A 22,905-nucleotide genomic window follows, 5' to 3' on the forward strand; every position below is an offset into this window, starting at 1 on the left:
TAGTGTGATATTGTGTATTTGCTTGTTTGTTTCGACTTTGACTAAGTTATTTATGCCAAATACATATTTGTTATAATATTTTCAAAGAATACAACATGATCAAACTTGACCTGAAATATTTTCATTCTGGCTGACCTAAAAATTGAACATTTGCGCCTCCCTGTGGATATGACAGGGGACTGCATGTGGTGGTGAAGAACAAGAATGAGGAGGAGAAGAAGAAGAAGAACGAGGAGGAGAAGAAGAGCTTAATAACATTGCATACAACAATGTAGGCTATTCTATGGTTCAGTATGGACCTACAGACATTTGTTTTGGAGAAAAATAATGTCCACGTTCCATGGCCATGCAAATTGTGGTGACGTACTGTATTGGTACTGGAATTCCCCATAGCACGTAAAGAAAAAAACAATCCGAGGTTTCCTTTCTTCCGAGAAGAACCCTAAACGACAGAGAAATAAAGAGCGCTAATAATAACATTACGACATAGTCTAGGCCTTGGAATTGAAAGTCAATGCCACCAGATAAAGGCCTTGGTAGCCTGGCATCGAAGGAATAATTTCCAATAGACAGTCTACACAATTTTGTTGTTTAAATAAAGTTTAAATGGTAGTTTAAATATCAATTTGGTTTGCTTGTGTTTTGTTTATACTTGACATTGTCACTGAAATTAATGAGCCTGGATAACCCCATGTTGCTCCTAAAATAATAGATTGTCTCTATGTATATATATATTACAGTGACACCTCTAATAAATAATTTTCTGTTTCATCTCATTTCGTAATGGTTTTTCCCGTTGCAGTGTCTTGTTTAGAGTCCAGTCCCCCCCACAACCTCACAATCGAGTCGACTACTTGTGGCTGCGGCGAGCCTGCGTGCGCGTGCATGTTCAATAACAAAACTGATGTCTGCGTGTTGTTGAGAACGGGAAAGGTTCAGTGTGGTTTTCAGTCCAGCGTGTGGGAGTCGTGTAAGGTGAGATTAATGTTGATAAAATTTAGAGAGGAGCAGATGATATACTTCGTAATCATTGAGGCTATAAGGTGATTTGGAGGGGCTTTTGTGTCAGATTTAGGCTAATTGAACTCGGATAACGGTCACCCTTTTAGTAACGTTTAGTCGACAAGCGATTGCTAACTTGCTATAACGTTAGCGATACATAGCCATCTAACTATCTCGCTAGTTTGGCTGGGTTTTTTGTTAGCTAGCTAGCTGCTCGACCCCTGATAATCATCCAGCTAACACTAGAATGTATATACGACGCTTAAATATATTAGCCTATATTCTTGTCTTTGTTCATAATGAACGACAATTTAGCCCATACCAGATAGCTAACGTTAATGTTTCCAAACGTTGTGTGTCTGCCTGGTTTCTTTTACCTAACTTAATGTTAGATGGATGCTAGCTTTGATACTGTTAGCTATCGAATTAACGTAAACGTTAACAAACACATGTTTAGCTCAGTAACGGTATCGTTACCGTACCGTTAACCGTCGTTACCAAGTTCCGAGTTATTCACAGTCAGAAAATACGCGTGAGTGTTAAAGTATGATAACGTTAGCGTTGCTGTCCTCCTGCATTATGTACTTCCTTTAACGTTAGCTGATCATCCTCAGAAGCAACACAGCGTGTGTGGTTAGACTTTCTGTTCATGGATAGATTTGACATAATGGTTTGTTTAGGTAATGAAGGTCAGATCAGCTGTCTAACTCTGCTCTTCTACTTGTAACGTAATCGTAGTTGACCAACCACTCAACTGGGTATCTCTAAGCAGGGCAACAATACAATATTGGTGGTCAACGTAATAAAAGATAAGCATGGCTTTTTATGCTTCCCCTTCATGGTTTACTTAATTCCTTCCCAATTTGACTTTTGCTTAATGCTGAAACCATTGATGTAAACGTCCTGTCCTAATATCATAATGGATGTCTAGGTGTAGGTGGCTATCGTTAGTAAAATAGTTGTAAAAGTTACATATGAAAACTAATCACAAGCAGGCATGGTTTGACTTACAAGGTGTTAAGACTGTTGTTAGACTAATTAAAGATTTCCATGCAGATTGTTAAGCCATTGCTTTCAGTGCTTAATGTATAGTATTCAACATGACTTGTATGTCACTGGACATTTTAGTAAAGTACATCAGACTTCGAAGGTGCGCTTCTAATTTGTGGTTATCCCTTTGGTTACTTATATTTGGGTTGCACGATTCTGTGCGATCACTGACGAAATTACTTAGTTACAACATTCAAGATTCACTCTGTGTAAACTCATTTATTCTGTAAACACAGAAGACTCAGGTTCTAGCTAACGAGTCACTATGCAGTCTCTCCAAGAAAGTACATTTGCAATACACATATCATGCATACCTTTATAGATGGAATTTGAGATTTTGTCTGTATAAGTATATATACTCTTTTGATCCCGTGAGGGAAATTTGGTCTCTGCATTTATCCCAATCTGTGAATTAGTGAAACACACTCAGCACACAGTGAACACACAGTGAGGTGAAGCACACACTAATCCCGGCGCAGTGAGCTGCCTGCAACAACAGCAGCGCTCGGGGAGCAGTGACGGGTTAGGTGCCTTGCTCAAGGGCACATCAGCCGTGCCTACTGGTCGGGGTTCGAACCGGTAACCCTCCGGTTACAAGTCCGAAGCGCTAACCAGTAGGCCACGGCTGCAAATTATGTCTGTTACATAATTATATTTAGCCAGTAGTCTATGAAATTAACATAATCTTTTCTAGTTACTCATTCCATTATTTTCTCCACTGCCTGTGTCCTCAGGAACACCATGGATGAAGAAGAACAGTTTGTGAACATAGACCTGAATGATGACAATATCTGCAGTGTTTGTAAGCTGGAGACAGACACAGGAACCATGTCCTTCTGCCACATCTGTTTCGAGCTCAGCATTGAAGGTAAGAGATAAAGCCTAGGCTGCTAAGCTACACTTCCTGTATCAAGTCATTTGATCTAGTGCTACAGTTCCAAAACTGTTTCATGCCTTGTGCTACTTCATGCATTGTGCTGCAGGCTAAATTCCCCAGATAAACTTGACAAGACTCAATTCAGTGCAGTTAAGCTTTATTTATACAGTCTCAAGACGCTTTACGGAGCCCAGAGCCTGAACCTCATGGAATGCTGTGAAATTTCTCTCCTGATTGATAGTGTGAGTGACAGCCTGAATTGCTGCAACTGGACAGTCACAATGTGTGTGTGTGTGGGGATGGGGATGCTGTTTTCTGTGAAGCGTAGGCTGCGGTAGCTCTACAAATTGCCAGGTTGCCACAGAGTGTTGTTATAATTAGTGGCATAATGTTAAATAAATGCTGACCGCTAAAGCCTCAGATTTATGGTGATTTGCTTGTCACTTGTCACCCATCATTTATCGCCTCAAAAGTTTAGTTTAACTATGTTCTGCCTGTATGCCACAAAGCGCAAAATTGCTACATTATTGCTAGTGATGTCCTGTCAGGCTGCAGCTTAATGAAGCAATGGAACCCTAAGAGATAAGAAAATGGAATGACCCTGTTGTGATTCTGGTCAGCTGCCCATTGTGAACGGCAGACATTAACAGTAGAAGCAGGCATATTTCTACCTTATCAGCCAATCTGTGAGCAGCACACACAGAGAGGGTTAAAGCGGAGCGAGAGGCGCAAACGTTCGACAATTTCAGCGTTCGATTATTGCAAGGGGGGAGGGGGTCCCCCTTTATGCAGACCAGAGTAAACCCTCGCTGCACTAATGTCAATGGAGAATTGTGGAATTTTACCAATAAATTGGTCATTATGTCTTTCTGGATTTGTTGAGGGTTTTTTGGAAAATTGTCATCTGTAAGTGTTTGGGATCATTTCAAGCCTAAAAGTGTAATTTTTTAGCGTTCGGATTTGTAATAAAATAACTTAATATCAGACCATGCTGCTGCCAGTTACTGTCCGGTTGTTAGCATGCTAGCTAGCCTCTTAGCTAAGGTAACATTTTAAACGGAGAAGTGTAATTTCTTTGAAATGACAACTAGCTGAATAACATTACTGACATTAGTTAAAGTGGATAGTTTATACTCAAGTGAATTTGCAACAGTATATTAAGTTTAAGCGAAGTCATTCAACTACTAGTCACTTGTTAGCGTATTGCCATAGCTACTCCCATCCACTTGTATAGCATTTTAAGCTAGCGTGCGCTAGCTAGCTAGCTCAGTTCACATGACTAATTAAATTATTCATATCATGTCCTAAAGAATGATTCATTGGTATCATGCATGATAATAATACTGTGAACACAATTATGTTTATCTGTTCTTATTGCTTATTAAGAGAGAAAGTTTATTTAGTGACGTAAGGTGACACTCCCACTTATGCAGACCGGAACTGTCCCGTTTTGCTCCCATAGTAACGAATTACATTGCTCTATCTTGCTAGTAATCAAGGATCTTTGGCACACATGCTGAAAATATTTACCAAACCTGGATCTGCTTACACTTCCTTTGCTCTGCGCCATTACAGGCGGCACACACACACACACACACACACACACACACACACACACACACACACACACCACAGCCGCACACAGCCAGTGGACACTTGCTACAACAAGAGCTGTGAATTACCAAGTAAGTGATGCACACCCACTGCCTGTTGCCTGTGACATGCCAGCACACGACTGCCATCACAGACCACACTCCATCACTGTGGCCTCTAACCAGGCCTGCCTGTGCCTGCAGTGGGTGTGTGACACAGAAGCCTACACACACACGCACACACACAAGTGCGCACACGCATGCATGAGTCAGAGGCAGTAGTTCTTTCATAGCTTACGTTATCTCGGAAAGCAGCTAGTGGGCCACTGTTCGTTGTTGAAACAAGGGATGTGTATTGTGTTAGTCGGCCGTGTTGACGTTGTTGTGTTGTGCTGTTTTCTTGTTTTGATTCTAAAAGGCTGGTGCAGGAGAATGTCTTGCCTCTTGAGTTATATTCAAAATGACGTCTGGAATCGATGAAGCATTAATAAATTATAAGACTGAAATGAGATGAAAAGAAAATCAATGAGGGCCGTGTCCCTAATTCAGCCGATGCTTGTTCTTTTAGGGATGCCAGGAAGTGTATCTATTCAGAGCTTAATGGCCTGGGTTGAACAGCAAAATTATTTAGACGGTCTTGCTACATGTGCTATGCACCGCACCACCATTTGTCTCAGCTAAAACAAGAGGAAGTGGTCAGCATCTGTTTAGAGTAGGACCACAGACAGTAATGTGAAGTGTGTCTGTGGAGTTCATGTAGCCACAGTTATCTGTCAGAGAGCATCCACTCTCTGAAGCCCCCAACCCAGCAGCACGTTAACTTCTTTTATCCTATTATTACGTAACCGCAGTGGAATTTTTGCTTGCACACGGAATGTGCCACTGGTGGTAGTGATATGTGCAGTGGAGCGGGATCAGTGGCGAGCACATTCCAAAGGCCAGCGCTCTCTGCCCAGCTGAAACAATACTACACTTGCATGCACTCACGTGTGCTGTGTTGCAGATGCCAGTGTGTGTATGACCTGGCCTACAGCTTTCCAGTAAACTCTTGTCTCTCTCTCCCTCCACACACACACACACACACACACACACACACAGCATATGAACATCCATTCATTCATAACTATACCATGATTATTCAGTATATATGGCACTTTGTAGTGAATGACTGGATATTCTGAAGACACACACACACACACACACACATATCCCTATCTCTGTTCCAAATTACTGCATGGTGGGATGAACTTTTCACCCTGTAGCGCCAGAGCACCCATGAACAGCGGGGCTTGTTTTTGGAGTAGCAGGGGATTGAGGAGGGGGGGGGGGCTCGCTTGGAGCAGGCTTTAGTCTGATCTACTGATTCTGCCATTGGCTTCTCCATCCCACAGGCTGCCGGGTCACATAATCCGCAGAAATGGCCTCTGCACGTCTGTAATGGCTTCTCATATTCCAGATTAATGTTTGTTTGTTTTTTGTCTGAGCATGAGAAATAATAGCATTGGGGAAAGTGCTGCTCTTGAGCTGTAGTTCTGGCCAAGAAGCAGTTGAGGCACTGAGGCATATTCAGAGAAATGTGTAGCTTAAATTATTTTAAAATGTGTGTGCTTTGCAGATCTATTATTAGCACAATTATGCTGATGCAATGAGACCCCCACACACACACACACACACACACACACACACACACACACTCCCAAACTGAAGACAACCTGTGAAACAAGGTGGTTGTGCTTAGCGTGATAAGTTTAGCCATTGTTAGAAGGGCTAACATGAGTAGTAGTCTCATGCCAAATTCAGTTTTTCCTGGTTTTGTTTGCCCTCTCCCTGAGGTGGCTGGGAGGTCTTTCTTTAGACATGCAGCTGTTGGCATCTCGCTTCACTTTAGGTGGGACATGCTATATTTGCCATGGCCCTGCTGCCTATGACCCTTGCTCCCAATCTCATGACCCTGTTGCCTCTCACGTGTTGGATACAGAAATACTCAAAACACGCACACAGTGAAAGAAAAACATCAACAGATTTCCTGCCTCTGACTTGAAAACATTGACAGTTTTTGGCTCTGTGCAGTTCAATCAATACTGAGTAATGTCTCAAGGCACTTTACTGAACTCGATGCCTAAATACTAAAGATGGAGCCCTTTGTGGCGGCGCCTCAGAAAGATGTCTATTTAGAGACAGCAGCATTAGCACTTGGCGGAGACACAATCAGAGGAAAAGGTTGCATGCTGGGAGACAGGAAGGAAGTCTGTATGGGGAGAACAGGGAAGCAGGTATCCATACAGTAGCACACAGTAGCATGCAACATGGAGAAATACATGAGGGGGCTGATGGAGCCTCGATGATATCCACAATAATGCACAACCTCAAGTGTTTTGTTGTGTCTATGTAGCACAAAACAATAATGAGACAAACACTGCTGGGTTAGGCTACATCGTTATCCAGATAGATAAGACAGTGACACATATATGAACTTATTGGGTAATAAAATGCTTACGGAACACTTTTTTTCAACCAATGATGTTGACTTGAGACTAACTGTTCTGTAAACATTGAGTAGAGTGCTTCTTAGCAGTATTGTCAGGCTTGAGCAGTGGTGTTGTGACCTGAAGCTGATTAGCACTGAAAGTGAGCTTGTTTAGGCCGGGGAAGCAGGCGTTGAAGAAGGCAAGTCAGGTCATCAAGTTTAGAGTGTCTTTTTCAGCTGCCTGTGCTGAGTGTCAGGCACTGACTGAGCTGGGTGACATTGTTACCTAAAAAAAGAGAGCAATGAGATGCAATGAGATCTCATCTCTACTGGGACAAGGGCCCCAAGCTTTTCAATCACAGATGACCGGACTTAAGGCCGCCACACATAGGCGCCAACATGAGTGCGGCGCACTCTGCCTTCGACGTTCAATTATATTTGATTCCATTGTTTCCAATACAACCCTGCTGAACCATTGCTGAACCCTTTTGCCACTGCCTGGTAGTTGGCGTTGGGGTACGTGTGCAAGTGACATAAAGTGTCCGCGCTCTTTAATTAGCAGATGTGTGGAGGCCTCTTCACATGAGCCCTCATCTGAAATTAATCATCAATCATGGATGGAACATATATTGTTTGATGACTGTTTCCACTAGGTTTAAGTGAATGTGATCTTTCTGCTGTGGTGTTTCAACTCTAGCCAGCTTAATGAATGCCATGGATGCACAAGTTGGACATGTCTAATTGCTGAGGTACATTTGTGTTACTTTACATGTAGCAGCATGGCTCATGAGGAAATGTTTTGATGAGTGAAAAATATATAAACCCATTTGGTTACTTCTGTGTCTGCTTTTCAAAATGGTGGTTAAAGTTTCTAGAACTATAGAGTGATGACTGGCAGAACTGCACTTTAGTTGTGGTTGAGTAGGAGAGCACTTCAGGCCTTGCTCAGGCGTTGAGGTTTAGCAGATGGCGAGTGAGTGCTGTGTGCCGTTTTCTGTTTGCATTTCTGTTTTCTGTTTGCATTTCGGTTGGCTGTTGTGATGTGAAAGTGAAAGTGTTGCTTCCTGTGCTGCTTGCCTCTGCTCAGTGCGTAGCTTATGTGGCCGCTCTCCCAGTCAGGCAGCATTTCCCTCGTCCATAGGGGAGAGACACTAGCCCAGTCCTTTTTGGTCTGTTTTCAGCAATCAGAGATGTTCCTCCCCATTTTGAAACTCATGTGAAACTTCTTGCGGTACTGCTGGCATGTCGTGGTTCTGTGGGGCAGATAATGACACTAACGACCTCATTAGAGCTTTTAAGGGATTGACCTACTGTAGACCCCTGGCAAAGTGTCTGTGTTTGTCTTGGGTAAGATCTCGTTATGGCCTAAATCCCTGGCTGATAAGAAGCTTTAACGCTGTCACCGAGGAGGCTTGAGCGTGCCTCTTCCGCCCTCTTCAATCGTCTTACGCAATGTCAAAAACCACTTGGGTGGCCTAATTTTTGGCAAACTAAATACAAAATCTTTTGCATTTAATATAAAAACTAAGCTAAATATTATTTCCATCAGTCAGTATTTCATCATAAATTCCTAGTCCTAACTAGTGCTAAACAGGTTCTAGGTAGGGATGTGACGCTCGAAACTAACGTCTCAAATTAGTGTCGAGCTTTCGAAGCATGAGTTTCGAAACACTGCTTTGAAATGAGGTTCAAAACGCCCATGTCATGTGACCACTGCTTTGAAACATGGTTCAAAACGGCCATGTCGTGTGACCACGGCTAAGTGAACCTTCGGTGCATTTCACCGATGTCGGCAGCAAGCTGTTATGTGTCTGTGCGTTTATTTAACAGTGTAGACTTGGCTTAAGCCATAGCCATGATGGTGTAGTGGTTAACTTTGCTGTTTTTGCACGGGAGCCAAGGCTGCTCAACTGTGGTTCGTTCTCCGTTTGGTGTAGTTTCAGATAATATATCTGTTTATGGTCAGCTTCTTACTTCATCATTAACCACACAGGTTCAACCAGAAATTCTCAGTATGCTCAAAAATGAAGCAAACATATTGCAACATCAAGAGTTTTTATGAGAAGAAAATGATTTAGAGAACACTAGCGACAGAAATGACCTTCACTAGCTAAAGTGTCACTTTATGTGGTCTCCCATCTAGTAACTGGCCAAGGACATCACTGCTTAGCTTTTGACTAAGACCAGGAACATAGGTTACACAGCAAGCCACGGACTTGAATATCTGCTTCTCCACTACGAAGCATTTGACAGCTTTGTTCCACCATATACAGCTCTGAGGTGTCGGAATTAGGGGTCGACCAATTATCGGCCTAGCCGATTATTAGGGCCGATATTTAGCATTTTTAATAATAATCGCCATCGGCCATTTTTTCCAACGATAAGCCGATATTGAAATAGATAAAGAACGAAACGCGCTACTTTGTCTGTAAAGCGTCTCTCACTTCCTGCATTTGCTACTCTGTGGTCAAGAGCATTGTCCCGCCCACTACACCGTCTGATTTGTTAGTTAGCACGAATGCAGCCAATCAGGATCGAAGACTGAACACAGAGAAAGTTTAGGATTCTCACTGAGGCAGACTGTAGACTGGGCTTCAGCTGTACGGAGCTACTTTTTGAAGGTAAGGGAGGTAGCCTACATTGCTGAAGTTGCAATGAATCACAATCATCTACACTGAAGTTACAAAAACACCACTTTGTAAGCTATTGTCTCTTTGATCCGGATCAATAAGTAAAGCACCCACTTCCTTCATTTAGCAAATTCCCGATTGATGCACGTTAGTGGTAGGCCTATGCTGTTTACTAGTTAGCCTACAAACTCGGGTGCTGCGCGTCGGGAGTTCTCTGCCTCCGCGGCTCCGCCTCGTCCGTTAATTGTGAATAACGGGACACCTCGGCGGACATAGTACAGACAAGTCCTAAATTATGCGATAGCGAACGTCAAAAAGTCTAATTGCTCCTTTTTGAAACGGACTGTCAGAAAAGACTACATGCACCCAGGGCCAGTCGTAATTTGATCCGACCTGAACTGAATCGCGTCCTGAGCTGGCTATTAACGTGCCTTTTAGGCTCTCAAAAGTGTAGCTTATAGCATATGGACACAAATTGCATGCTTAAATAGCCTTAGAACTATTTTAAAACTGTTTTGTTAAACTATTCAACCGTAACACTTGCCATCATGCATGCACCTCTCACGCACACTCACACACACGATGGCAAAGCATCCTCTTTGTGACAGGTCCCTTAACAAGCACATAGCCCATTGTGTAGGCCTACTCTATGAAAATAATTGCTATCACTCAGCTCTTGGATTAACATGATAGGCCTACACAGGATATACAATTGCAAGTGATGCAAGTTGATAGACAATTGTGTATCAAAAGAAGAAAGAAAAATTTGCATAATGAAATGCTTTTGAATAAAATTTTTGCAGCATATCGCCTTTACCATCTACCCCCCTTTTTTACAACTGACATCGGTTTTACATATCGGTTATCGGCCTCCTGTTTTGGTAATAATTGATATCGGTATCGGCCCTGAAAAAAACATATCGGTCGATCCCTAGTCGGAATTGTTTCGAAGCCTCAAAACAATTCCGGCACAATTGCTTTGAACATTTCAGTGTTTCACAAAGCCTCGCTTTGCCCATCCCTAGTTCTAGGTTGTGCGAATTCAGAATTGGTCAGTCATCTGTAAATTGTTCTTTGCATCAATGTTTTTTACATATATATGTAACTTCTTAACGGGTGTGCACATAACAGTACCAGGCACAAGTTACAATAAACAGGATATAACCATATACAGGTACCAGGCACAACTTACAATAAACAGGATATAACCATACAGGTACCAGGCACAAGTTACAATAAACAGGACTGGATATAACAATATACAGGTACCAGGCACAAGTTACAATAAACAGGACAGGATATAACAATATACAGGTACCAGGCACAAGTTACAATAAACAGGATATATAAACAATGGCGCAACAGGACCCTGAGCTCTCAGCGGTGGAATGGTGAACTGGCTGAAGCACAGCTAAGTCTCCACAGACCACAGCACCTATAGGCGGGAAAAACAGTGACCTCTCTTCTCTCAGGGCAAACTGGGACTGACGAGCCTTCTCCTCACTGAGGAAATGGAACCTTCAGATTCCCCGCAATTTTTCGGGCATAATACAATTGCAAATAATCATTGGCTGATTAAATAATTCAAATAAAAGCAAAACAAACAAAGGCATGTGACTGGTGTACATACAGATTATCATTTTACAACATAAACATTTATAACACAAAGCATGCTGGTCAATGGAGTTAATACAGTACTCATTAATAGTCTTTAATAAGCTTTCACAGGTGTTTACATATATATTTTTTCTGTCCCTCAGGTGTTTGTAGTTCCACTCTTCTCCACTCCAAGTCTCTCCGCGGGCATCGGGACTGTTTCGAGAAGTACCACCTGATCGCCAACCAGAAGCTGTCGCGGGCCAAGGGCTCACGTAGCGCCTATGAGGGTGTGAAGCGGGCGCTGAGTCAGCGCCTCAGTCGGATTGTGCAGCTCGCACAGAACCGCGCCGCCGACTCGGACTCGCCCACGGGCCACCAAACTGGCTCTCGGCATCAGCTGCTCTGTTACAACCAGCAGGGCGAACGCAAGCTCCTACCGCAGTCTGACACGCAGGTGCCACGCTACGCACCACACTGGGCAGAGGGCCCCGCCGTTGTCCAGAACGGCGACTACACCAAAGGCATTCTGGGATGCCACACCGACGAGGACCTGGGGTTGCATCTGCTGCCGGGAGGGTGGGCAGGAGCAGTACAGAAGAGGGACGTTACCGGACTCTGTAACGCACAGTCGCCACAAGGGGACACGTCAGCCACACAGCCGAGAAGATACCCAGCACACAGCCAAGAGGAGTGTAAGTTAACACTGCCCCCATCTGCTGAATATTTAACTGGCGTCTGGAGTGTGCATTGAGTTTGCAGACTTGGAAGTGGTCCACAGAGGCCGATGGTGTTTGGTGTGTGTGGGTATATGCATGTGTTAGACAGTGTTTAATTCAGTGATTCGTGTATGAATCAGGATGATTATTTATCCTAGCTACTGTGGCTCATCACAGTTATTCACATTTCCCTCTTGCTGGCTCTCCCTTTCTCTTTATCTCCCTTCCACACTCTCTCTCTCTCTCTCCCCCTCCCTCTATCTGCCCCCATCTGTCTCTCTCACCCATTTTGGAGGAAGTCGAGCCGTCAGAAAGCCATAGCTCCAGGGCTCAGAGTCTATCCTGTCTGTCTGCGTATGCCATCAGTACCACGCACTGCCAGGCTGTCTAGACTTTATCTCATCACTCCTCTCACACCACATACATCACCATGGCCAAATAGATTTGAGAATGCTGTCAGTGGAAGGGGAGAATGCTTCTCCGGGTCGACTTGTGTCACTTGTCCTTGAGTCTGCTCATATCTTCAGAATGTACTGCCACAGAAGATAATGTACTGTGTAAATAAGTTGGAATGTCCAGACGTAGGATGACCATGATTACCGGTTAATTCCTATTTTGTAGCTGGTCATTCCCATTTTGACTGTATGTTTGTGGTGGTTATTTTGTCTCCCCAGTGGTCAATATGAGCCTTGAAGAGCTTCATCAGCTGAATGGACAGCTGCTGCTTCAGATCCAAAGTAAGAGACTCACTGTCTTTTTGGCTTGGATGTACACTAGTTATCTAGTATTTCATAACTATTTCTGAGTGAGAGAACAAAGGTGTGTGTGTAGGACTCTTCAGCTTAGAGCCATTCACTAGTAGGTTCTGGGATGGAAGGGTCTTAGAAGGACTGTCCCTCTAGAATCTAGATAGTTCCACAGGTATATTTTTGTACACGCAAAATTATAGTTACCTATTGTGTTATAAGGTGTAGGTATCTATTTTAGGCAGACATTCAAACTAAAGCAATTGAAATCGAGACTCATTCATAAAATGATTTACGTGATTACATAGTTTTGACACCCAGCTGATAAGTCCCTCCTCCCCCGTCTGTAGAAGTGTTTGAGGAGCTGACCAGCGCTGTGCAGGAAAAAGACTCATTGTCGTCCCAGCTACACGTGCGGCACATTGCCATTGAGCAGCTCTTCAAGAACTGCGCAAAGCTGCCATGGCTGCAGATCAGCAGGGCCAGCGTGAAGGCCAGCAACACGCCAGTGGAGTGAGGGACGAGTGGAACGCCTCCCAGGAGGGTTGGAATATGTTGTGCCGCTCGCTCGCTCGCTCACGCTCGGAAAAGGCCTTTCCTCTGGACTGATGAACTGACCTCCCCTCTCTCCTCTCCTCTCCTCTCAACCCCTGAGAGATGCACCTTTTTACTGCAGAGGACATGCTGTGGACTAGTCCAGATCAGTGTTCTGTGCTGCCAGTGCTTTACGGCTGACCGCATAGCTGAGGGTGGTTAAATATGCCATACTTGAAGACTTTCGAAAGTAAAGACAAGAAAAAAAAGAAAGAACAGACTCCACTGGTGATGATGACACCTTGTGTTGGTTTAAGCAAGTTGTTGAGACTTGGACCCAGAGGAAGATTCTGTTGTATTACCACTATGCAGAATTCAGAGTTTTATCAGATGAGTTTTACACACGCTAATGCAGTTTATTATGATTCATCATCATCATCATCATCATCATGAACTATGATTTTTATCAGGGTTGGTTGTTGCAATAAGGTGTTTCTTTTTCTTTTGTATTTTTTATTTGACTATTTATTATTTAGCTTTATTATTGGATTACTTTCATTGTGTGCTATGGTGTGAGTTCAGCACCATACGGTTTTGCTGAACCAGTTCCACTGTTGCTGTGGTTACTCTCGCAAGCGAGGAGTTTGCACTGGACTCTGTGTGATATTTTCATCTGCAGAGGGGGGAAAGTTCCACGTCAAATAATCTGAAGTGGTACCGGTGGCCAAGCCACTTCTTTGGAGAAGTAAAACCAAAGTGTGGGACTCTCCGAGACTCCGAGTAATTTCTGCAGTGCTTTCTAGAGTGTTCCTTTTGTTTTAAACACGCTCAAGCATGGTTACAGGGTGGATGTTATGAGTGAATGAATGAATGGATGGATGGATGCTGACACCTGCAGCTGCTTATGCTTGTGGTTCTGTTCTCATTGTGTTCTCATTGTATCAACATGTCATCCTGTTTCTGTGTGTTCACTTTGTATTTGAGTTGTCACATGTCATGCATTCACTGCTGTGTAAAGTTAGTAGGGGGAAAAAGCACATTCTGGGCCTTAAATATTAAAAAGGGACATGGCAATATTAAATATTATAGCTTATTTGAATTGGTACCTCTTCTAACCAAAGTCTTCTAGGCAGACTATTGTCTGTTTGTTTCTTTTGGCGTATAAGGCACAATACCTGATAATTGACAGTTTTAAAAGCTAGACTGCTCACTGTATCATACCTTTTCGAATTTTGTTGGTTGTCTGTATTTTCCATTTAATTGTAGGATAAAGGCTTATTTTTTTCTTGTGTGAGTGTTTTTAATTTTACGTTTACATTTAACAATGCTTAAATACAAGTAAACAGTTTTATTTTCACTTTTCTGTATAGTGTTCCTTTTTTCAGTATTTTCATGAGTTTTCTCATTTTTACTTGACATTGAAAGTCCTTTAAGACTTTGTTGTGGCTATGCAGTCTCCCCTAAGCAATCTCAGACTGAATTTAGAATTGAAACCATGAGGCCCCCTCATGGATGTTAAGAGAAATACAACTATTTCAACATAGTCCCATCCCTGCATTTATGTATAGGGATTTCTTCAAATCACTGTTGTCTAGAGATATGTAAGACTTGGATTTCCGAATACCAATGCACCCTCCTCTCTTCATAAGAGAAGAATTTTTACCCCACTGGGGATTTGTCGTGAAATATTGTGCTTGCGTTTTCTTGTGTGCGTTTTTTGGTGTGAAGGTGTGAATTTTTCTGTATTTGTATTTTTTATTTAGTTTTAAATGACTGAAAATGTATTTTATTGCGTGGTCGGTCAGTTATATTTCAGTTCTGTTTTAGCTGGATGTCCCTCACAAAACAGAGCTTGTAACATTTCAAACCACAGACAAAAGGACAGATGCAGTTCAGGGAGGGAAGGTATGTATTATGTGTGAAGTACTTACTATGTGTGAGCTCTTCATCATACTCCTCTTGCACTGCTGGTCAACTGTGTGGTACAGTTCGTCTGCTGTAGGAGGATTTAGCCTTAGCTCTTAGTCTCTGGACTCCTGTTTCACTCTTGCTGACAGATAACTGAGAGTGTTGCAGAAATCTGTAAAATGGGTGTTATGGTTTTGTTTTTGTTGTCTTATTTTACTCTGGTGAATGCGTGATTTTTTTAATGTCATGTTACATCAAGTATTTTCAGTGCATCTCCTTGTTTTGTTTATTGGTATTTGCTTATGACTGTTTTACGTGCAACATGCAATAATGTCCTCGTTTAAGCTCTTTAGAGAATGACCTGAGTGCTGATTTGTATTTGTTCCTTTTAAACAAATAAAGTTATTTTCTTAAAAGATATAAATGGGATAAAACGGTCATTGTTGGAGAGAATAAGAAAAAAACCTTTTGGCAGGGGAAGGATCAAGTCTCATATGTGTGAACATTTATTTTTCTTTCTTCTACTCTGTGACCTATATTTCAAAGAGGGAAAATTCCATCACGTTGACACGAGGCTTGTTTCCATACGGGCGTTGGGGGTAAAACCTAAGGAGGTGGAAACTTGTCCACGAACCTGCTCTCACTCGGTCCTCTCAGTCCTTGTGTTTCCATTAGAATTGAAGGACCCTGGTCAAACTCGCCAGCCTTTGGAAGTTTGTTACAGGACCTTCCCATATGCAGAACTTGACTGTGTAAGAGGTCTGGATGAGAAACTCTAAAAAACCTTTCAGAGGGCTTTCACAGGTGAGCCAGTGGTGAGATGATGCATACTGTACAGATACAGATACTGTATGTATTGCCCACTGAAGGGTTTATTCATGAGAGGCCTTGAAGTAATGGTCAATTTGACCTCAATGGCGTTATCAGACTTCTTAAAGATGAAAATGTCATATGCTGCTCCCAAACTTATTTTTCTGGTCAGACTAAAACATACGCTTCAACTGTACGCTTCGACAAACTGATGTTTGTCGATTCTTTTATTGCATTTCTTCACAACTTCAAGCACATTCAAACACCGTCAAAAACTGAAATAAAGTATATCTCACATAAGTATATTGTACTGTTATGTGCAGAATAGTGTTTTAAAAAAGACTGAATAAAGCTCAAAATCCTTAGAATAGCTGTTAGTTCCATAATATCAATGCATTGGGAACACTGCACATTCATCAAAACATGACCAAAATTGATCAACGGAATGTTAGACTGTCCTGCCTTTTTCTTTACAAACTCAATCATTTACTGTATAACTGAACAATGTCTTAAGATTTTGCTTTACTTTGAATCATTGCACTAATATCTAGTTACATTGCCATTATTTCTGAGAATTGCTTCACCTACTGTATGTTGCATGGAGTCGACCAACTACTGGCACCTGTGAACAGGTATTCTAGCCCAGGACGTTTGAATTACATTCCACAATTCCTCTGCATTTCTGGGTTTTGCCTCAGAAACAGCATTTTTGATGTCACCCCACAAGTTATCTATTGAGGTCTGGGAATCGTGCTGGCCACTCCATAACATCAATCTTGTTAGTCTGGAACCAACACTTTGCTCGCTTAGCCTACTGGTGTGTTTTGGGTCATTGTCATGTTGAAACACCCAGGCATTTCCTCTTCAACATAAGACAACATGACCTCTTTAAATATTTTGATGTATTGAAACTGATCCATGATCTCTGGTGTACGATAATTAGGTCCAACACCACAGTATGAGAAACATCCCCATAACATGAATTGTGCACCACCATGCTTTACTGTCTTCAGTGTAGGCCTACTGTGGCTTGAATTCGGTGCATGTGGGTCGTTGGACAAACTGTCTATTCCTATCTTCCTTCTATTTCAAGTTATCATGAGTGTCATTTGATTACATAATCACACCAAATGCTAATAAATGAAAACAGAATAGGCTTTTAGCGAAAATAACGTTCCTGTGACAGGCTATCAAATATTGAACAATGGGATAACGTTTCATCAACAGTTTTATTGATGCCTGAAATGTTGACATTGCTAAAGATGTAGCCTACCGAGAGGCAGCTGCATAGTTATACGTTCAATAGGTTCAACGTCTCCCTTGCCTACCAGGTGGATGTAAACCAAAAATTCTAGAACAGAGCTTATTTGATGTAAACATCTCTGTATTCAGCAATGTCAACATTTCAGGCATCAATAAAACTGATGATGAAACGTTATCCCATTGTTCAATATCTGATAGCTTTTTCGCTAAAATCGCCCTGATTTGGTGGTGTTTGAGGTTGCTGTGGATCAAATCAGTTTATTTTGACATAAGGGAGTTAGTAACTGACCTGGCCCAGCCCATATAAGCCTATTCTGTTTTCATATATTTCGTATTATGGAACCGCAGGCCGAAAATACAATGAAGTAGCCTAAACGTTTTCCAGATTAGGAAATATTTCTTAATTTAGATAAAGAGGCATGGGAGGTAGTGATGTGAGCGCTCAATCAATGTGTGTGCGTCTGCGTAAGTGACTGAACCACTGAAGAAATGAGGGGGATAATCTGTTCACTAAAAATATGGTTTTGCTAACCCATTCGCATAATTTCTAAAAGGTTCTCTCCATTGTCTACATGTGATATTTCAGTGATATTGCTGGTAGGTACAATGTTCACGTCAGTCAGACAGAAGACGGGCGCTATAGGTATTGCTATTTCTGTCCCTAGAAAACGGTTTTAAAATGGTATGTTTAGCAGTCAGTATTTTCCAAATGTCCCGGGGTGAAACCCACGGACCCGGCTAATAGCAGGACTCGCATCTTCTCTCAGCAAAATACTTCCATCCTCCTTGACTATTGGCCACATTGCCTATCGGAATCAGCAGAATCTTATTGCCAACAATTCACTTGCATTTGTTGGGAAATAACTGAGGATTAGGCTATGTATTTGTTTTATGAAGTGGTTAGATGTCACGTTACTTCTAAGTCTAAGTACTAAGTCCAACCTGCTGTCTGCGGCCCTAACGTCATAATGGTGACGTCACAATTGCACTCCTGTCAATGTTGGCGAAGATTCTTTTTCAGATCACTTGATGCATCTTCACCTTAGGACTCACCCACACGCTTCTCAGTATCCTAGATAGTTTGGATTTTGTTCAGTCTAGATTATAGATTCAAGTTCAATACGCTTTATTTTAGCTGATTGAAGCCAAGTACCATGGATTTTCAAGAGGAGTTTGGAAAACTCCATGCAGATAATGAGGAGATGAAAGAAATGATGCTACAGCTACTGGTTTTACGCCAGGAGCAGAATCGGAACACCGGCACCCTGATCTGTACCGCATGTGTGAGTTCCCTCAAATATCTAAGAGCAGGTGTTTTTATATAGCCTAAACTATAACTAAATCTAATATATCATGTTCCCTACACTTGGCATCTATGTTGAAAGGGTAAAGGTCAAAGTTCAACTGTGGTTTGATGATGACTTTTGAACTGTGCCAGGGTTATGGTTACCATAGTGACAGCTTTGGTCAAATCTGACTATCAATCAGACTTTTTGGGTTAGTGGTTACATAGACACAAATTATGATAGAGTTCATACAGCTACTTTGTAATGTAATTATAATTTAATATAATAAAATATAATTAATAATGTAGTAATATAACGATGCCTTAGTTATTCACTAAATAGTGCACTATAGAGAAATAGTGAAGATTTCAACCGCAGCATGGCATTTGGACAGTTGTGTATTAGAGGGTGTAGATGGTGGCCATGTTTGATGATTGTTGCCTCTTCGCTCTCTGCAGTCTCAGCATCAGCTGCTTCCTCATCTCCAGCCTCATCTTCTGCCCTTGCCCCACAATCCCACAATGCTTTGCGGCCCACTCCAGCCCTTGCATGCCAGTGCGGCACCTGGCCAGCGGAAGCTGCTAGCCCCCATACCCCCTGCATCCCCCCACCACCAGCTGCAGCGGTCTGCGAGGGCTACGCTGAGACCCATGAGTGCTCAGCAGAAAGAGCGCCAGACTAACAAGGAACTCCTGCAGGAGGTCCTGGAACTCGCTGAGGAGATCAAACTCGCCAGTCTCAACGATACCAAAGCCTGGGACCAGACAGGCAGCTCTGTGGGCAGCCTCAGGTCTGTGGATCGCAGGACACCGTCGGCGCTCCGTACTCTGCCCTTCCTCAATTCACCAATTGCCCCTGCTATCCCCGCCCCCCCAAAGACAACCAGTCACAGTCAGTTCCAGAGTAGACTACCCCGTCTCAAGAAGACAATATCAGTCAATGTGGTCACTGCTGTGACAGGTGAGTAGTCTCTCTTACAGTCTCTCACACACACACACGCACACAGAAAATATTGACTCATATAGGCTAGCCTAAAGTTGCAGAAAAGGATCCACACATCATGGGCAGGCCAAATGATGAACACTAAAGTAAGACACTGCACACAGACATTTTCTCAGTCTTTATAAGCCTAATTAAATATCAGTGCAGTTATCAATGCAAATAACATAGTTGTTTGCCAAGGCAATTGTAGACAGGATTTGACCTAAACATGTTTGACCTTTGACCTCCCAGAGCAAAAGTCTGTTGAGTCTCTGACAGGGAGGCAGGAGGAAACGAGGGAGCAGAAGGAGGTGAAGAAGAGGAAAGTGAACGAGGCGAGGCATCCAAACAAGACCCAGCTGGCCAAGAATCTCCCAGAGTTGGCCAAACTGCGCCCACTGTCCTGTCCCGAGCAGGCCCTCCTGCAGGCCTTTACAGTGCTCAGCGACGATGACTGGTGGGAGTATAGCTTAAATAGGCTAGGCTAATATATTAACAAATTACAGGCTTTTTGCCAAGATAGGCTAAGCTATTACACTATCCAGACAAATTGTAGGCTTTTAGCTAAAATAGATTAGACTATGCTGAGATATTTATGTTAAAAGAACAGTGTGCCTTTATGCTACGTTTACGCGTGGCCGGCTATTTTCATAAACGGACATTTCACCCTTTCCGTTTTAAAAAATAACATTGTGTACACCTGTCAGTTTACAGAGAAGTTTTCCTTTACACTAACCCGGGAATATGCATTCAAGAGCATGCCAAACCTGTACGTGGCAGTGTAACGAGAAGCTCAAGCCCATGTTAGCCAATCAGAATCCCGAAAATATCAACAGCAACAAATCACTTCCTCTTTATCTTTTGAACTGACTAAAAATCTCCGCCTCGTCACATAAATCTCCGTTTGTACCTCTTTAGGCGCAAACAAACAGAGTTTTCCCAAAAAAACTATCAGCTCAGAGTTTGCGGGGGGATAAAACCTCCGTTTGCGTCTAAATGACAGGGTCAAACGCAGAAAAACATCACCAGTTGCATAGTTTTCGTCTAAACAGGGCCTTAGAGTAGATAGCCTAGGCTATGCTAACACATAGGATTTACATGTAAGAGTTTAGCTGGGGATAGAATACTTGAACCAAGTCCATGTATTACCATGTTTCTCTGATGTGAGTGTGTTGTTGGTGCTGCTGCAGGGAGAAGAAGATCGAGGCCCTGATCTCCATTAGATCTCTGGCTCAACACCACGCCAAGGTGCTGCTACCCAGGCTGCATGATGTTTGTCTGGCCGTCAATCAAGAGGTGAGAGGCTCTCTGCTGAAAAACATTCTGGAGCACATGTATCTTTTGTTCTGTTTCAAACTAGGCAATATCTATTGAATGCCTTAATGATGCTACCAAAGAAATTATGTTAGCTTTGTTACTATTCTATATATGTCAAGTTAAAGTGGTACAAGCTGTTATTCTAATTTCCCCTCCCAACCAGGTGAAGAACCTGCGCTCAGTGGTGTCCCGTGCTGCCATGGTGACACTGGCCCACCTGTTTGCTCACCTGGGGCAGGACATGGATGCAGAGGCCGAGGGCGCAGCCCGGACACTGCTGCCGAAGGCTGGAGAGTCTAGCAGCTTCATGAAGGACATGGATCTGGCCCTGGGGTACATGGTGTATAACACCAACCCCATCCGCAGCATGAATGCTCTCATTAACGGAGGACTCAGGTTAGAGGCAGACCGAAAAAGAGTTTTTTCTCTCTCTCCAGGGTTGTACGGGTTAATTGCTTTTAGTGTTTCTCAACTTTCTGTGTTAACTGGCTGTGTTGATGTCTGATGATCAGTTGTTACTCACCTAGTTTGTCTGTTGTTTCTGTCTCCCCTGTTTCTCCTGGTTCTGTCTCCTCGTCTCCCCTGGATCTCTGGCTTATCCATTTTCCTGCTGTGACTCATTGGTTCTCTACTTCTTCTTAGTCACAAACATACAGCCGTGAGGAAGAGCACTGCACGGCACCTGGAGAAAGTGACGGAGGTCATGGGGGCAGCTCGTCTCCTGTCCGGCAAAAAGGACCTGACTGCCCGCTTCATCCATGCTGCTAGCTGCCTGGCCCTTGACAACACACTGGAAGTCAGGTTGGGAGCACTATTTCTCTTATTGGCTTTAGATAAAAGTGTCCGTTAAATTAATAAAAGAAACGTTTCTAAATTAACCAATCAGCAACAGTTTCTGTTCCATTATGAGGTATCCAAAAGTCATCTCATGTCATGCAGCAATACTGAATGTAATTATCTGTTAGTGCATGGCATTGAAATAGTGAGTTTACAGCTAAAATATAGTGCAACATTTGTGATTTGTGATTCAGTTTCCAGTAGTGTCCACAAAAGTTATAGCCTGGCTGACTGATTATCAAATCTCCATTGACACATCTTTCCTGTAAACAAATGTTTTATATTCAGTTGTTAACTCAATTCCAAAGAAAATCTGCTGAGCAAATTCAAACATAGATTTGGCAGGGTTCACCCAGGCTACATTACATATATGAGATCTTTTAGGAGGGCAGAGACAATGCAAACATGCCATTGTCCCAATTATAAGTCTGTATACCATCAAAATGATTTCAAAGTCATAATGCTTATATATTCTAAACTAACGAATCAGTGGGTGCTGACTGTTGATGTATTTGGTGTCTGAAACAGGAATCAGGCCCGTAGCATTCTGTCTGTAGTGGCCTCCCATCCCGACCTCATCAAGATGGTGGAAAGGTTCGCCCCTCTGAGTGATCAAATCCGCATGAAGGACTTTATCAACAAATGCCAGAAAAGGTGGACTGGAACCGGACACCATAAACACTTTTACTTTCAGAGTGATCATTATTGTTTAATCTGTGAACATACAGGGTAAATTGTTTTGGTAATGTGCTATTTTTTACCCCTGCAGACCTTTGCGTTGACGTGGACATCAGAGCCAGAACGAGACCGCACCCATGTGTGACAAACACACACACACACAGGGTGCTGTAGAGATACGCTAATGCACATCCTTTTCACACATAAAATAAAAAAACTAAAATAATGTGTTTGTTTGCACTGATTCAACTTTATAAAACTTTGTAACAATAAACATTAATAAACTGTTAAACCTCAAAATCAAGTGCAAATAGGTCCAACCAAAATTTAGATTATTGTTAATAGCTGAAATACTCATGGCAAGAAAGCAAAGTCCTCCTGTATTAGGAAACATCCCATGTTTATTGATGTTTTAGCATTACAAGTTGGAAATGTGGTCAAAAATCTCCAGGCACACAGGTGTGAGGAATCACTGTAGGTTTATTTACGATACCGGGAGCAGGTCACTAGTAACAGCACGTTCCAGTAACACTACTCAAAGTTCTCTAGGGTGAGGCCCTATCTTATACACGTTAGTTACATTGTGGTAATACAAATCACATGAGTACAATG

At 42.6% G+C, this 22,905-nt stretch overlaps 2 protein-coding genes across 3 annotated transcripts; both read left to right on the plus strand.

The window, feature by feature from the left end:
• The first annotated feature begins 869 nt into the window (after nt 1-869).
• c2h21orf91 (chromosome 2 C21orf91 homolog) lies at nt 870-15,545 on the plus strand. 2 transcript variants are annotated; one of them, XM_048237308.1, is made up of 5 exons: nt 870-975; nt 2,787-2,920; nt 11,379-11,909; nt 12,608-12,670; nt 13,030-15,545. In XM_048237308.1, the coding sequence occupies exons 2-5, from the start codon at nt 2,794-2,796 to the stop codon at nt 13,194-13,196; spliced, it is 888 nt and encodes a 295-aa protein (XP_048093265.1). In that variant the 5' UTR covers nt 870-975; nt 2,787-2,793; the 3' UTR covers nt 13,197-15,545. The 2 variants fall into 2 exon arrangements, with proteins under 2 accessions (XP_048093265.1, XP_048093264.1); XM_048237307.1 differs by lacking the exon at nt 870-975 and adding an exon at nt 986-1,043.
• A 1,879-nt stretch (nt 15,546-17,424) lies between these two features.
• Nucleotides 17,425-22,519, plus strand: LOC125290941 (TOG array regulator of axonemal microtubules protein 1-like). Its single transcript, XM_048237398.1, has 8 exons — nt 17,425-18,477; nt 18,939-19,440; nt 19,714-19,918; nt 20,652-20,757; nt 20,942-21,174; nt 21,421-21,579; nt 22,144-22,269; nt 22,385-22,519. The coding sequence occupies exons 1-8, from the start codon at nt 18,349-18,351 to the stop codon at nt 22,395-22,397; spliced, it is 1,473 nt and encodes a 490-aa protein (XP_048093355.1). The 5' UTR covers nt 17,425-18,348; the 3' UTR covers nt 22,398-22,519.
• The last annotated feature ends 386 nt before the right edge of the window (nt 22,520-22,905 follow it).

This window comes from Alosa alosa, chromosome 2 (genome assembly GCF_017589495.1).
Source record: "Alosa alosa isolate M-15738 ecotype Scorff River chromosome 2, AALO_Geno_1.1, whole genome shotgun sequence".
In the NCBI taxonomy this organism is placed as follows: domain Eukaryota; kingdom Metazoa; phylum Chordata; class Actinopteri; order Clupeiformes; family Clupeidae; genus Alosa; species Alosa alosa.

Coding starts and splice junctions, on each gene's coding strand:
- LOC125290941 (XM_048237398.1), top strand. CDS start 18,349: ATGGATTTTCAAGAGGAGTTTGGAAAACTCCATGCAGATAATGAGGAG. Junction 18,478..18,938: donor CCCTGATCTGTACCGCATGT/GTGAGTTCCCTC, acceptor CGCTCTCTGCAG/TCTCAGCATCAGCTGCTTCC. Junction 19,919..20,651: donor GTGCTCAGCGACGATGACTG/GTGGGAGTATAG, acceptor GTGCTGCTGCAG/GGAGAAGAAGATCGAGGCCC.
- c2h21orf91 (XM_048237307.1), top strand. CDS start 1,012: ATGATATACTTCGTAATCATTGAGGCTATAAG. Junction 1,044..2,786: donor GTAATCATTGAGGCTATAAG/GTGATTTGGAGG, acceptor CTGTGTCCTCAG/GAACACCATGGATGAAGAAG. Junction 2,921..11,378: donor TTTCGAGCTCAGCATTGAAG/GTAAGAGATAAA, acceptor TCTGTCCCTCAG/GTGTTTGTAGTTCCACTCTT.